The sequence below is a fragment of the Linepithema humile genome, chromosome 4 (assembly GCF_040581485.1).
Source record: "Linepithema humile isolate Giens D197 chromosome 4, Lhum_UNIL_v1.0, whole genome shotgun sequence".
Lineage (NCBI taxonomy): Eukaryota > Metazoa > Arthropoda > Insecta > Hymenoptera > Formicidae > Linepithema > Linepithema humile.
Window position 1 is genome coordinate 15,043,111 of NC_090131.1, and position 17,030 is coordinate 15,060,140.

Sequence of the window (17,030 nt, forward strand, 5' to 3'; positions counted from 1 at the left end):
TTTTGGTCTTCAAATTCATGACAATTTTTGATCACAAAACGATGATTTGGTTATATTCGTCACACAGAAGGGTGAACTTTGTGACAAAGGAGCACGAATGCTCGTCGACATTGGTAAACTCCTGCCCATTTCCGAGAGTGCTCTTGCCCGAGCAAGAGTAATAAATTATGAAAATAAAAATATAATTGCATTAGTAATAACGGAACGAGTGTCAAGTTTAACGGAAATCGAATTTATCGAAGAAGGGGAAAGGGGAAAGTAGCCAACTATATATATATATATATATATATATATATATATATATATAGTCAGAGTTGGGAAGTAACTCGTTACTTGTAACGAAGTTACAGTTACAGTTATTTTTTTTGGTAACTATAACTTAACTTCGTTCCTTTTTCTTCATCTATAACTGTAACTTAACTTAGTTACATATTTATGGTAACTAGTAACTAATCTAACAGTTAATTTAATATTCTATATACGGTTGTATTAATTGTAAGAATTAGGGCCTATCCAGACAAACTTGCATTGTCGCATAAACAAATGCATAAGAAAATTGATTGGTCCATAAGCAAATGCATAAGGAAATGGACAATCAATTTCCTTATGCATATGTTTATGCGATTATGCAAGTTTGTCTGGATAGGCCCTTAATCTAATGGATTCTGCACACAGAACGTGGAAACGGTTGTCGTGCGGCAAGAAGCGACGCAATAGCCAATCAGTGTACTGTTTTTCTGAAAGCTAAGTTTATTGGTATGCGTTGTTTCTTGCCGCGCGGCAACCGTTTCCGCGTTCTGTGTGGAGAAGTCATAAAGGCCTCTTAGTATGTGAATGCGTGTCAACATGATGCCATATTAGATATATCAGTATAACAGACAAGACGACGGTTAATGTTAAAATCGAGCAACAATCTAATCCTATCAATTGCGATCAATTGCGATCAATTGCGATCAATTGCAATCATCAGAGCTAGTGTCCAAACTTTATTCATAACAAATGTTGTTGAGGTAAGTCGCTGTGTTATTGCGTCTGATTCCTAGCGCAGTCCGGAGGATAAAATTGTGCATACCACGTGCTGCGCTCATGGGATAGCACTACATAATGTTTAAACGTAACGTTTCAAACAGTGAATTGTGTACAGTTTTAAATATAAAAAATTCAGGTAATGGATGAGGAGGCATCTCAATCTTCGGAGAAAGAATGTAAAATGCCATGGCCAGCATATGCAGAAATATTCGAGTTACAGAAAAATCTTGGAAACAAAAAAAACTGGGCATTTCTATGTAAAATTTGCATTGGCAAGAAAATTATTCATGCAAGTAAAACTTCAACTGAAAATTTAAGAAAACATATAAATGTAAGTTTTTATTTTTATAATATTGATACATTTTTTATTGAAAAATTCTTATTTTTGGTGTAAAGTTAAGATTATTTTTAGTACTTATGGGTTATCGTACTCCCATCAAATTTAGTCACTTTTTAAATATAATTGTTATTCTAATAGTCTTAAAAAATAAATATAAATTGAAAATTGTGATAATAAATAATAAGCGAATAATAATTTGTTCACTGTAGAATATTGGTTTTGTAAGGTGTTATACATTCAAATCTTTTACTTATTTAAATAATAATTAATACAGCTTTTATTTAAATTAATAAATTTGATCTGTACAAATTATATATACAATATAAGGAATATGATAACCCATAAACTTCTTATTTTATATAAAATTGAAGGAATAATTTAGTTTCTTTTTTGCATAAAAATTGATATTATTAACTATAATACTAAAATATGAATAATAAAACTAGCTGCAATAATAAATAGACATTAATTAAAAACACATAACATATAATAAAATTAAATAATATTAGGAAGTTATATTTTTTTAATTTTTTTAATTTAACTTTTAGATTTTCAAGAAACAATTAAATGAAAATTACATTCAACCTTGAATTAAATATGCATAAAAGAGTAGGTATCAAAGTATGACATGGCTTGAATATATTATCGACTTTTTTCAATTTAGACAATTAGGAATTGTCTAAATTACAAATTTTTGAAAATTTAGACAATTTCTAATTACTAATTGTCTAAATTGAAAAAAAATGTGCATGAAAATTCTGTTTTTTTAATGCAAACAAATGTTAACACTGTACTAGCTTTGCAAATTTAAATCTTTCTTGTGAGATTTTTTGTAAAAATTCTTTTTACTTTTCAAAAAAGTTTTTATTATAATATTATTTCTCTATTCTATGAAATTATTTATGTACATATTTAAAATTGATATTTTAGTCTTGATAGATCTATCTGTATTATATTAATATATTATTTTTATCTTTTCTCTCTCTTTCTCTCTTTCTCTCTCATTCTCTCTCTGTATGTGTATATGCATGTGTGTGTAAAATTTATAGGCAAAACATTCACACCTGTTGAAGAATATAGATAAGACAAAAGTTAAATTATCAAATAAACGTCAAAATGAAGATTCTCTGAATAATATTGGTCCAAATAAATGTCAAATATTGGAAAGATGGAGCTCTGGGAATTCAGCAGTTACTCAAAAAGCATTAGATAAAGCTATACTGCGCTTTATTATCGAAGACATTCAACCTCTTTCCATTGTAGATAGTCTAGCATTCGTTAATTTGCTTAGAATTGGACTTCCTTCACAAATCCGCATAATGTGTAGAAAAACATTAAGAGAAAAAATTTGTGAAACATATTTTAAAATAAAAACTGCCCTTGAAAAAAAATTGACGGAAATAGAAATAGTTGCGACGACGGCAGATTTATGGAGCAAAGCAAAAAGGTTAGTGATATTATTTTATATTTTTTTTTTTCTTTAAATTGTAATTGTTTTCATATTTTTACGTCTTATAAATAAAAATCTAAATTTGTAGGAGTTACTTAGAAATAACTATTCATTGGGTGAATCCTGAAACTTTAGAAAGGGAATCGGCTGCATTAGCTTGTCGTAGGATGAAAGGCAAACATACATACGATGTTTTAGCTCGTGCAATTAACTCAGTTTTTCTCGAATATCACATCCAAAATAAAGTGTGCTGTACAACAACCGATAACGGATCAAACTTTATTAAAGCTTTTCGGTAAGAGTTTATGTTTTAAAAATATACTTTGTATACTTTTTAAATATTTTTTACACTGCTAATGTAAGTTTTTATATTAATATAATATAATTTACAAAAAACAAAGAATAATTAACATATATGTAGGATCGCGTCAAGAGATTTTAGGATTTCAGAAAATTACCTCTTTATAACAATTACGAACGGATAAATGCTTTTATTAGATAATGGTGTACAGATAGTTTCTTTGCGTCTTTCTGTCTCTTATTTTTTTCTATAGAAATCAAATCTCGGCAATTGAATAAAATTATCAACAATGGCGCAAATAAATATGACATCCACCTCGTTCACGTGCACTTCTTTTCCCACATATAATACAAATAATTAACTGAAACAATTAAAATATATTTAAATAATAAACATATAATTAACAAAATATAATTAACATATAAGATATTTTAATATAATTTATAAATAAAATATATATTTTTTTTAGAAGTTTCGAAAAGGATGATGATGAGACACTTACTACTGTAGAATTTAACGATTTAAGTGATCTTTTAATTATGGATGATGTAGAAGATATGGATACAGAAAGTTTGCTTATTCTTCCGCCTCACCACAGATGTGTGAGTCACACTTTAAATCTTGTCGCAGTAAAAGATTCCGAGAAAGCTATAGATAGTAACGTTTTATACAAGAAACTATACAGATTGACATTTGCTAAACTAACAAAATTATGGAATAAACAGAATCAGTCTACACAAGTAGCTGATAAAATAAAAGAAATATGTGGTGTCTATTTAAAAACTCCCGTTATTACCAGGTAAAAAAATTTTTTATTGTGGAAGATAGTAAATATGAGATTTATTTGATCTTAGAATTAATTATAGTCGTAACGTTTTTTCATCAATATTGAAAAGATAATAATATTTGCGGTGTTTATATACGAGCCACTCGGTTTGCTGGCTTGTATATAAATACCGCAGATTATATTACCCTCTCCACACAATAATAAAAAACATTACAATTATCACCACTTCTACGATCAAATTAATCGCATATTTACTATCTTTCAATATTAATCACATTGTTCAAAATATTTATTTCTATTTCTCATTACGTTTTCATTCAACTTTGCGTACAAATATAAGTATTTTTTCTAGAATAAATAATTTTCTATACTTTCATCTTTCATTTTAATAGATGGAACTCGACTTTTGATTCTATACTGCAACTAGTAACACTTTTGAAAAATGATTCCGAAAAAATTAATAAATGTCTGGATTATTGCAATTTGCAAAGACTAACAGAAAACGAAATTAAATTTATAGAAGAATATTGTCAGGTACGTCTATAGATAGATTGTATTATGTATACATTTAGTGAATTTCTTTCATTTTTGTTTTGTTTTTGGATTAGGCAATGAAACCTTTGGCACAAGCCTTAGATATACTATAAAATGAGTCAGGGATGTATATGGGATACTTATTACCAATCTTAAAAACTTTACAAGAAAAATTAGAAAAACTCAACAAAAGTGGATTTACTAATTGCCAGTCACTAATTACAGCTATTCAACAAGGTTTAGATAAAAGGTAATTTGTTAATTTAATTAACACGCATGTATTTATTATTTTTTAATACAAAACAATATTTATTCATTGATTCTGAACATATAATTTTAGATTTTCCACATTATTTGAAAAAAAAGAGCTAATCATCGCAAGTTGTTTGCACCCAAAATTCAAGTTGAACTGGATAAATGGAGAAGAAAGGAAACTTGCTAAAAATTATTTAGAAGACTTATTAGGAATCCGTTCTAATGAAAGTTCTCCAAATCCTGATGAAAACCTCGACGATCACGATGACTTTTTTGCTTTTAACCAGCAAACAAAAGAAGTCGAGTCTGCACAAGAAGAATTGCATCGATTCTTAAAATCAAATAATTGCAATATCAGTATGTTAAATGATTATACCGCAATTAAAAAACTCTTTATTAAATACAACACGGCACTTCCGAGTAGTGCATCTGTTGAACGAATGTTCAGCGTCGGTGGTTCTGTAATAACGCCACAAAGAGGACATCTTCACGATGACATAATTGAATATCAAATTCTTTTAAAAATTAATAAACATTTTTATTAAAATTTTGGATATATATATTAAAAAATAATTTTATTATATATTGTAATGTAACACATTGTACACATTGTACACATTGTACACATTGTGACACATTATTATAAAATAATAAATTTATCAGTGTATTTAAGGATGTAATTTAATTCTTTTACCTCCACAAAATTGTCATAAAATTTGTCATATTAAATGTAGATTCGATATTTGTTAAATAAATAGACGGATAAACGTATAGATATTAATTTTAAAATTCAACAAAAATAAACAAATTCTCATTTAAAGAATGCACTGCCACCCAATAATAAATTATCTTTGAGGATGATTATCATATAAGCATAAAATTGAGACTTTAAGAAGAACTGAAACATAAGTCTACGATTTTTTGAAAAGTTACGACTATTTGTGTGAAATTCGTTAATTTTTAAACTGAAAAATTTAATCCTATAATTTTTATTCTAAGTGTATAATAATTTATTTTAAATTATTAATTAATTTAATATTTTAAATGTATTTTTATTTTAAGTTTAAAACAAGTGTGATTTATTAGATATAAATAATATAACACAAAATTAAGTACCTATGTAGTATATAATGAGTTAATAAATCTTGAAATGTAAGATTTTTATATTTAAAATAGTAGTGCACATTTATTGCAAAAAAGTAACTGAAAAGTAACGACTCGTTACTTTTTGAGTAACTATAACTGTAACGTGTTACTTTTCAAAGTCAGTAACTTGTAACTGTAACTAGTTCTTTTTCAGTGAAAAGAACTGTAACTTTAACTAGATACTTTTACAAAATAACTTTCCCAACCCTGTATATAGTCCCCCATAAGGATCATATGTAAAGGAATAATAATAACCATTGATAAGATATTACTAATACTATTCGAAACATTAAGGTACGACAAAGAATATTATTTTTTATTATAATTATTTTATTTTACGTTAGCATTTTGACTGTAAAATTACGATTCTTTTTTTCTTCCAAATAGATGTCTCATCAACTATGCATAAATGATAAAAGACATCCGATAGTCTCACTATACCCAAGATTTAACATAAATATAAAAGACACATTTATTAATAAATTTGTATATTGCGTAAAAACATATTACGCCCAAAAACCGGTAAAGGGCTCCGATAGCATATGTTATAGGTGCCTTGCCAAGGCAACCCCCGACTTTAGAACGGGACATATACTAAAATTGAGGCATAAGGTAAAATTTTACATTGAACGAAGGAATTATCGTTGCACCATTTGCAAAACACCTCTCGGTCAGGTTAGGAAGATAAAAGACTGCCGAGCTTGTACTTATCATTACAATCACTTATTAACTTTATTCTCAGATTTGGAATTAAGATCATTTTATCAAAATATTCCCCCTCAGACATTAACTTTAAGATCAATAACCGTAACCAACGTAGACTTAGCAAACGCGTATGAATATCACGAAATAATCTTAACAAAAATTATATTAAAATTTATAAAGGATAGATTAAAATTAAGATTTCTTGACTATCACGAAGTAGAAGAAGGAAATTCTTCTTATATTAGAATAAGTTCACATTAAATTTTTGCGAAAATTCTAATAAGATCTAAATACAGAAATAAGAATAAAATGAATATTTATACCTACCTTTCTTATGAATTTTATTAATTATAATGACTAGCCCTCTGCAATTAATTTTGTTAAATACTGCTAGGTGTACGTTAGATACTAAATATGTGAATAAAGACGATCAAAATGAAACATTATGCCAGACATGCATGACTACTGACCCGACCTACGACCCAACCAGATATTTTAAATTTCATAGACATAGCGCGGTATTAGGTATAGCACCTAGACTTGAATTTTGTTCCTCTTGTAATTTCATTTTAACATATATAAGAATCATCCGGTCGTGCGTTCAGTGTTTCAGTCTTACTATAGGATTTCTACAAACGAGAACCCCCGAACAACTGCTCGAGATATTCAACGGAGAGCCTACTGTGATTGCGATAGCGCAAGCCACATTTCCAACCGAATAAAAATCTCTAAAGAATCATTCAAATGGGAGAACGTCACGGTAGTGTGTATCCATCTTCTAAATTACTGCTGAAATACAAAGGAAGATGCCATCGGGGCTATTCGTATATAATAAGAGCAACATGCAAAGAGATTTGTAGTGCTTTACATTCATTATTAGATGTGGTACTGAACTCGACCTTAAAACTATTTCTATTTGCAAAGGTGATGTAGCTAGTGTCGGTTGGAATGTGATCGCTTCACTCCTCCGACGAATATTCTCCGAAAGTGAGGTAAAAATACTGATTTGCAACAACAAAATAATTTTACCACTCGAAGAGGATCGTTTTAAAATAATAACGACAAATCATTCGTCCATTATAGGACACAAAGATGTAACCAAAACATACGATCGAATTAGGCAAAAATATTTTTTGCCTTATATGAAACAAACCATACAAAACTTTATACAGAAGTGTAAAAATTGCCAGCTTAAAAAACTTGTACGTGTAAAGACCAAACAACCAATGACTTTTTGACTGATACACCCGATACAGCATTCGATAAAATTTATATGGATATAATGGAACCGTTACCCGCCTAAAGATCAGGTAGCACCCACATATTGACGATCCAAGACTTCCTAACGAAATATTGCCTTGCAATTCTTTTCAAACACACCACCGCTACTCATGTAGCCGATGCATTTATTCAAGATATTATTTATACATTTGGAGCCCCAAAAGCTCTTTTAACCGATCAAGGTACAAACTTTATTAATATTTTGATGCGTACTGTCGCACATAAATTTAGAATTAGGCAATATAAAATCACTGTCTACAGACCTCAATCGAATGGTTCAGTAGTGCGCTCACACCACGTTTTGTGGGAATAATGTTGAAATAATTTGTTACCCGTAAAGATTGGGATGAATATTTGAAATTTGCATGTTTTTCCTATAATACAAGCACGCATGAAGGTACGAAATATACACCCTATGAATTGGTTTTTGGTAGAATTGCCAGAGTCCCAACTAGCAATCCATCTTTAGATAATATTTGCAACGAAAGTTATACTAATGTTACGTCCTGATCAGACTTCACGATTCTTTTCTTTTCATTAAATACCAGACCTAGTAAACGCGGGACCAACTAAAAATTCTTAAAGAATATTATAACGCCAGAGCTATTTTTTTCACGAGACACCAGAAGCTCGAACTTTCTCACAGAGAAAAATAGCAAGAAAGATAGATATTTCAAAATACCTTGGTCGCTCAGCGTGCCCATCGTCGCCAGAAAAATCGTAAAAGTCAAAACTTGCGATAACTGGAGTCTTTAGTCGACTCCAGATGTTTAAAGTAAGAAAAAAAAAAAAAAACTGGCACCAACTAGCCATATACTTGGATTCCGCCTACGGGAACCCTAGCTAGTAAATAGGGTTTTACCGAGTGACGGGCAATGACCGCAGTCGCACGCCGAGAAAGCACGACACCTAATACGGTGCACGTGTTCAGTAGGTCTGGAAAACCGAGATGCACTAGTCGCACGCTACCAAATTTACACCGCAAGACAACCAATCTATACCTACAGTATATGCGAAAATAGTTTGCTACTTACGAGTCCGATACAACGGACAGGCAGGGACGATGCGTCCTGCTTAGAAGATCATTGATAAACAATAATTGATGCAACTGATAACATGATTACAATGATGGATTATTACTATTTTTTTTAGTGGCTTATAGTAGTTCAATTTTCAGTTTAAAATGTTAAACAGTATTATTATACATTGATGCATTGCAATCACTGTAATAATGAAAAATGTTTGCACATAATTGCAATATAATTTAGTTTTTTCTATTTAATTCTGCAATATTTCCATAGATTTTAGATAATTAGAATTAATATATATATATATTACGCCAAGAAAGTAATAAAATAATATAAAAATTTATAATTACTCTTTTACAATGCGTCATGAGACGATAGTAAACACTTGACAGTCTCATTATACGCAAAACCCTTCCCGGTACTTCGAGATGGCGAAACGTTATCTCATTACGTATTTCGTGAACACGTACCGTGGTATTTGTTGACAAAATCGGAAAAATCGCTGGTGTGTTGGTTACGGATACACCATCACGGCTTCCGATGGGAAGATGGACACGTCTCGTACAGTCGTATGTGTGAGTATATTGATCAAAAGAATTATGCACGCATGCATGCATGCACGCTATTATAACTCATTATTATAATTCCGATTTTATATTCTACCGCGGCTAGATATGTATTAAGAAGAAAACATAAAGTATATTATTGGTGTTTAGAATAAATTCATAACTTAAATAATTCACTCTATATTATTCGCCGCAATTAAACGAGAAAAAATGATAGTCACTGGTTTGCTCGTTTCCTTCTATCATGTAGTGTAACATGACGCGCGCGCTTATCTCGCAGTAGCGTTCGTTAAATTACAAATACAGACTCCGGGAAATAACCATATGCAAGACCTATTGGGCATATTATGCCAGTTCGGGCATGCCGAAAAATTAGAAACAGTAGCGACATCGTGTCGCCTTCAATTAACCAATAATAAAAAATAAAAAATAAAAAAAAAAAATAAAAAAAATTTTGTTTTTTTCTTGCTTTTGTGTTCTTGCCAAAAATAAGCTTATAGTATTGTTACGTCTTGATCAGACTTAACGATTCTTTTCTTTTCATTAAATATCAGACCAAGTAAATGCGGGACCAACAAAAACTTGTAAAGAATATTATAACACCAGAGCTGTTTTTCTCACGAGATACCAGGAGCTCGAGCCTTCTCACAGAGAAAAATAGCAAGGGGCATGGATATTTCAAAATATCTTGGCCGCTCAGAGTGCCTATCGTCGCCAGAAAAATCGTAAAAGTCAAAACTTTGCGGTAGCTAGAGTCTTTAGCCGATTCCAGACGTTTAGAGTAAGAGATAAAAAGAAGAACTGGCACCAGCTAATCATATTCTTGGATTCCACCTACGGGAATCCTAGCTAATAGATAGGGTTTTACCGAGTAACGATCGGGGAATGACCGCAGTCGCACGCCGAGAAAGCACGACACCTAATACGGTGCACGTGTTCAGTAGGTCTGGAAAACCGAGATGCACTAGTCGCACGCTACCAAATTTACACCGCAAGACAACCAATCTATGCCTACAGTATATGCGAAAATAGTTTGCTACTTACGAGTCCGATACAACGGACAGGCAGGGACGATGCGTCCTGCTTAGAAGATCATTGATAAACAATAATTGATGCAACTGATAACATGATTACAATGATGGATTATTACTATTTTTTTTAGTGGCTTAGTAGTTCAATTTTCAGTTTAAAATGTTACTGGGAAACCGAGATGCATTAGTCGCACTCTCCACGCGACACCAAGGGCACGCGACAGTCGTAAACTGTCAAATTTATTAGATCAGTGACCCAAGACTTTGCAAACTTATATACCGATTCTTAACCATCCAATCCGAAAGCCGGGAATCGGGGGCAAGTACCTCTATAGACCACCCATCATTCCATCGTATGGTCTAAAGACTACGCCCACTCAGATCTTAAGACACTGAGATGCACCCCACCTATACTAATTAACACCAAACGGTTACGCCACCTCAAAAACCTACCCCCATCATATATGGACCCGAAACGATGCTATTCCTTATTCGTTAGGGCCCCTTTCTTCCTACCCCATTTCAAGTAACGTAATCATCTAAACCCAATCCTATTAGCTAAAAATAACGCCATCCTCCCCCACATTAAAAATCTCGCAAGACTAATTCTTATTCGATCCCCGCCTCAAAAACCTAAGATTTTCCAAAGGGATCTACCCCAAGGAAAGGGTATAAAAACCCGTGTTCTGGTGGCTCCACACGCAATTACACACAATTATTCACTTAGTTCTTCAAGCAGTTTTTGCCAAGTTCTTCACACAGTTTTTCGAGTAGTTCGGGCCGCGAATTAAAAAAGTCGATACTTTGTCGCGACCAAGTGGTGCATCTCGAGTAGAGGGTCCATCGCCCTGACGACACCATCCCGCAGCAGGGTGCCCACACGTTTACAAAAAAAGGGTCCGACCTATACAACACCATCCCTCAATGGGGCGCTCAGAACCACCGAACCTATTCAACCCGCTCCGAAACTACTCTGCAACGAGTAAGTCAGTTTATTTCTCTTTATTTTATTATTTCCTCTGTCCTCTTTCCGAAAGAATAAAACACTCACACACACACATTATTGTAGGAAATACACAAACAAAATTATAAACACATGTGATTAAGAGTTAAGTTTTTGTATCCAAACTAAAAATTCAATTAAATTAAAATGTTAAGTCTTTAGTAAATTAAACTTTTGTTCTTTTTCATTTAACCACACCCTCCTCGTTTGTCACCCCCTCACACCTTCCCTCTCAAATTGCGCACAAAGGTTCCGTCCCAGGTAAAAGGGATTCAATTCCTTGACCCAAAAAGGGAACCAACGAGCGGTTGACCTGTCGACGGAGTAAAAACGACTCTTCCAGTCGCTGACCCGTCGCAAGTCCTAAACGTGCCGCTCGGCTCGTGCGGTCAGGCCCGTTTACGTTGATCACCGAGCCCAACGAAAAAATTCTACTTCTATCAGGACGTAACAATTGCATGGAGAAATTAACTCCGCGTGAAAATCTAAACCAAGACGCTGAAAATCTAAATCAAGACGCTAAATCAAGAAGCAACGCCGACACAGTTGCCGACAAAACTCTTAACGCTATAGACAATCCTGAATGAAAATATCTAAAGTAAACGTGAACACATCCTGTAAATCATATTTGAAAGTGTAAAATTTCGCAAAAGTATTATCAATTCTAAAAGTTGTATTTACAAAAAAATCATAAGAAAAAATGAGAGATAAAAGATATATCGTTAACACTCCAGCCCGTAGCAAGTGTCTAGTAGTGGCAGAAAAATCTGGAAAGGATCGTCTTACAGAAATCATCATCCTGCTACGTTTGGAACACTTAAACGCACAAGAAAAAGAAGGCATAATAAGGCTTATTACACAAAGTCAAGACCGGTTTCACATACCTGGAGAAAAATTAACTGCCACTCAAATATTACAACATCAAATTTCAACAACGGATGATCGACTGATAAACGCGAGGCAATATAGATTTCTGCAATCTCATAAGAAAAAGATAAATAAACAAGTAGGAGAACTGCTGACTGGAGGCATAGTTAAACCTTCGCAATCACCGTATAATACACCCATATGGATAGTACCCAAAAAGGAAGATTCGAAAGGAAATAAACGCTGGAGAATGGTTTTAAATTTCCGAGCTTTAAACGATAAAACAATCGGAGATGCTTATCCATTACCGAATATTGTCGATATTCTCGATCAATTAGAAGGAGCGCAATACTTCTCCGTATGTGATTTAGCTTCCGGATTTCATCAAATAAAAATGGATCCTGCAGATAGCCATAAAACTGCTTTTACCACTTCTTTCGGACATTATGAATTCGATAGAATGCCTTTTGGATTAAAAAATGCACCCGCTACTTTTCAACGTTTAATGGATCTAGTATTATCAGAACTACAAGGCCAGGAATTATTTGTTTATATGGACGATATTGTTATCTACGCCGCCTCACTGGAAGAACACGAAAGGAAATACAATTTATTAATTAAAAGGCTTCGAAAGGTCAATTTAAAATCTACTCTACGGATCCCCCACCAAGATGCATCAACGAAGACTTATATAACTGGCCACCGGAGCAAACGTTATCTCATTACGTATTTCGTGAACACGTACCGTGGTATTTGTTGACAAAATCGGAAAAATCGCTGGTGTGTTGGTTACGGATACACCATCACGGCTTCCGATGGGAAGATAGACACGTCTCGTACAGTCAGATGAAAAGCCTTATCAACAATGCCATTGGTACGGAATCGCCTCTGATATACGTAAAAGAACTCGGGAAGAAAAAGTAGCTGTGTGAAATTTTGGATGACGATGATTTCGAGATTAAAACAATCGATGTGGATTTCGAAGATATCGCACGCCTGACGAACTTGGATGTAATCGGAACCTTGCGTTGTGGGTATCACACGAGACATTGCGCTATGCAGAATGTTTGCAAATTGTACAAGTGGTGGTTTGAGCGTAACAAACATGTAAAACAACTATGATTTATGTTAATAAAATGATGTATATTGCACCCGTATGACTTTTATTCCGCCTTTTACCCGTTACATAATCCACCATGTAAAATGACTTATCGCTTATCTCATGAGATATAATAAATTATTATTTGTAAGAACGTCTCTCGTACATCTTTCAGACATTTATTGAACGTATATTGAACGTCTTTCAACGTCTATCGAACGTCTACCGAACGTCTTTGAACATCTATCAAACGTTTATTGAACATCTATTGAACATCTATCAAACATCTATTGAACGTCTATCGTACATCTTTGAACGTCTATCGAACGTCTATCGAACGTCTATCGAACGTCTATTGAACATCTCTCGTACGTCTCTCGTACGTCTTTCAACATCTATCGAACGTATTTTAACGTTTATTACTACAGCGAAATTGACGTTTTTACGTCGAGCTCGTATATAAGGTGTGCGGAAGAGAGAATTTTATCAGTTCAAAGTGTGCACGCGGTGGAGAAAAAATACCTCCCTTTTGAAACCAATTAACAATGGCGCAAAATAACCCATTTGCTACCTTAAAATATGTGGTCGACGCCGTCCCATTTTTCGACGGGAAAAATATTCCATTGAGTTTTTTTATAGAGGGATGCGAGGAAGCTAAGACCATCCCAGATAGCACAGTGAATTCGCAAAGTATTCTTCAAGTTTTCTTCTTTTCTGAATTGTAATTCTTTAGGAATTCATAGAAGAATACTATAAGAATGGTTTAAGAAGTTACATGCACCATGATTGGAATTCTTGAAAATTTCTTAGAGTATTCATATAGTATTCTTCTATACCAACAGATTTATGCTTTATGAATTCAAAAAGAACAGTTTTAGAATAGATAAAGGATTACTTTATGAATTCAAAAGAAATAGTTTTAGAATTGAAAAAAGATTACTTTTTTGAAAGAATTGTAGATAGGGAAAAGTAAATATAAGATTATTGCTTTAAAAAAATTACTTTATTTATATACTTAAAAAAAAAATACATATAAGTAATATGCATGTTGTTTAAAAAACAAACATATAATGATAAACACACATATACGTATAAAAATAATATAAACATAATTATCTATTTATAATATAATACATATAAATTATAATATGTATTTATTATTTATAATGAATAAAAGGATTTTCCATTGGACACTTTTCAATGGTTCGTTTTTCATTTGAGATTTTATCCATATTAATTTCTTTTTCAAAGTTATAATTTTTATAACTAGTTAATTCGTCGATACTTTGACGTAAACGTCTATTTCGTTGCCATCTCGATAATTCAGTGAATGGTTTCACTCGACGTTTCATTTTTATTTGCAAAAATATGTACAATAATAGAAGTACTTACCTCTATTTTTTGTACTCTTTTTTTTTGTACTCTATGATATTGCTTTGTTTTTAATTTAAGAAAGTTTGATAAATCTGTAAAAAATAATATATATGAAATTATATAACATTATAATCGAGACATAGAGAAAGAAAGGAATACGAAATTCAATAAATCATAGAATTATATATAGATTATTAAATTCATTGTTCATTATAGATTATTTATTATTGTTAATAGGAAGCCACTACAGATGACCTGATCTTTCAAATAAAATAAAATTATATAAAAAATAATGCGAGCTTGTTTGGAAATTCGTTACATGTCGTGAAACGTCGGAGCTTTCAAATTATGTTGGTCAATCTCAAAAATATCAACATATTTTCAAGGCTTTGACGTTTCACGACATGTAACAAATTTTCGAAAGCTTGCATTATTTTTCATGTAACTTTTATTTGTATAAACACTGAGGATGGTCGTAAAGACGAGCCGAAACGTTTGTTTTGTAAAATTCAACAATTAATAATTATATGAGCAATTGAGAATTATATTAGCTCGGGCTTATTCAGCTTTCTTTCCTTTTCATTTGTTAACAAAAAAAAGTTTTATAAAATTAATGTATTTCGACGACGTGTATATATGTAATAAAACAATGAAAATAAAAAATCTTACTGCACGCAATTATTTTAAGGTTATATAGTATAATAATTCAACCGTACTTACATTCAATATAAATTGTCCATTTTTATATATTGCAGTGGCACAGAACATACAAACGTGACTGCTCGGTAGAACACACTATACCACACTATACGAAATGAATCGGAAGAAGCATTTTGCGCTTTACACATGTAAAATGTAAGAAACGTTTCTCGCTTGTACTTTGGCATGTACCTTTGTTTATTGAGGAGTATAAAAAACATATTTTTCTTATATAATTTGAGTATGCGCAATAAATTGCTATCATATCAATTGGCCCAAATGTTATTGAGATCCGATAATCTCGGCTCTTCTCAACTTGTTTCTCTTCTCAACTCGTGTACAGATGCGGGTCACTTTTTTCTACGTTGCGCATAAACTTAGTGTGAGACACAATTATGTCTCATGTAGTAACAAGATGTGGATATCAAGGATGAGCATATATAGGGTCATAATTTACAAAAATCTTACGAACTCGTATAGTAGGCGAAGCGCGTCGAACTATACGGGACGAAAATTTTAATATGGTCGCCGACTTAACTAAGTTTTTAAAACAAATTTATTTTTTTATTTAACAAATTTACAGTGGAACTAAAAATGTATATCAATTACAAGGAGAATTAGGAAACGTATACCAAAAGATCAAAGAAGATGTAGTCACCTACGCTAATCGCGTAAAATTATTAGGGAAACAAATATTAGAAGCTTATCGAAACTCAGGTCACGGTGTACCGAAACAAGATATTCGCCAAACTATAGAAAAAGACATGTGCAAGTGCTTTATCAGAGGTCTAAAACCAGAAATCGAGCAAAGAATCGCTCGAGATTTAGACGTAAAAGCCACCGTAGCCGACGCGCTACGTATCGAAAAAGAACTTCGAGCTATAACTGATTTGCAGCATGGAAGTAACGCAAGTCAAATAAAAAAACAAGATCACCATTTAATTAAAACTTGCCAAATTTGCTTCAAAATCGATCACATCGCTACTAATTGCCGGAAATTCGTTTCTAAAAATGATTTGAACACTGAAATATTAATATGTCAAATATGTAAAAAACGTGGACACAGTGCCGACAAATGCCGACAACGCGATACTCACGTTCGCCAACCTATACACGCAATACAAGAAAATTTGATAAAATGTTAATTATGCTTAAAATTTGGCCATAATGCAAAAAATTGTCGATTAAATAGCTCAACCAATCAGAATAATAACAATAACTGAGCGGAGTGGAGTGAGCTAAAACAGAATCTAAAGGAACTTTTGAGGGAAAGAGGTTAATACAGTTATCTATTTTTGCACAGATAACGCTTTCATACTCGAATACCTTTATTCTAATTGGATGAAATTTTTAGGAATTATTTTCCCGGAAATTTCTTACTCGCCGGAATATTAGTGTTCAATGATCTGTTACGTCCTACATCCTACACGGTTCTTCTTTGCGCAACTTTCTCACGATCAGTCGGTAAAACTCAAAGAGATCTCCAATAAAAATTTGTCCGTTACATATCTTATCGAGAAAAAATATATATATCT

At 32.4% G+C, this 17,030-nt stretch overlaps 1 protein-coding gene across 3 annotated transcripts; it reads left to right on the plus strand.

The window, feature by feature from the left end:
• Positions 1 to 660: 660 nt before the first annotated feature.
• On the plus strand, positions 661 to 5,653 carry LOC136999700 (zinc finger BED domain-containing protein 4-like). Of its 3 annotated transcripts, none has more exons than XM_067354250.1 (8): positions 661 to 1,010; positions 1,166 to 1,360; positions 2,419 to 2,816; positions 2,908 to 3,114; positions 3,593 to 3,919; positions 4,300 to 4,441; positions 4,516 to 4,691; positions 4,782 to 5,653. In XM_067354250.1, the coding sequence occupies exons 1-7, from the start codon at positions 894 to 896 to the stop codon at positions 4,552 to 4,554; spliced, it is 1,425 nt and encodes a 474-aa protein (XP_067210351.1). In that variant the 5' UTR covers positions 661 to 893; the 3' UTR covers positions 4,555 to 4,691; positions 4,782 to 5,653. The 3 variants fall into 3 exon arrangements, with proteins under 3 accessions (XP_067210351.1, XP_067210350.1, XP_067210352.1); XM_067354249.1 differs by having other exon boundaries at positions 666 to 1,010; positions 3,590 to 3,919; XM_067354251.1 differs by lacking the exon at positions 661 to 1,010 and adding an exon at positions 1,918 to 1,978 and having other exon boundaries at positions 1,018 to 1,360; positions 3,590 to 3,919.
• The last annotated feature ends 11,377 nt before the right edge of the window (positions 5,654 to 17,030 follow it).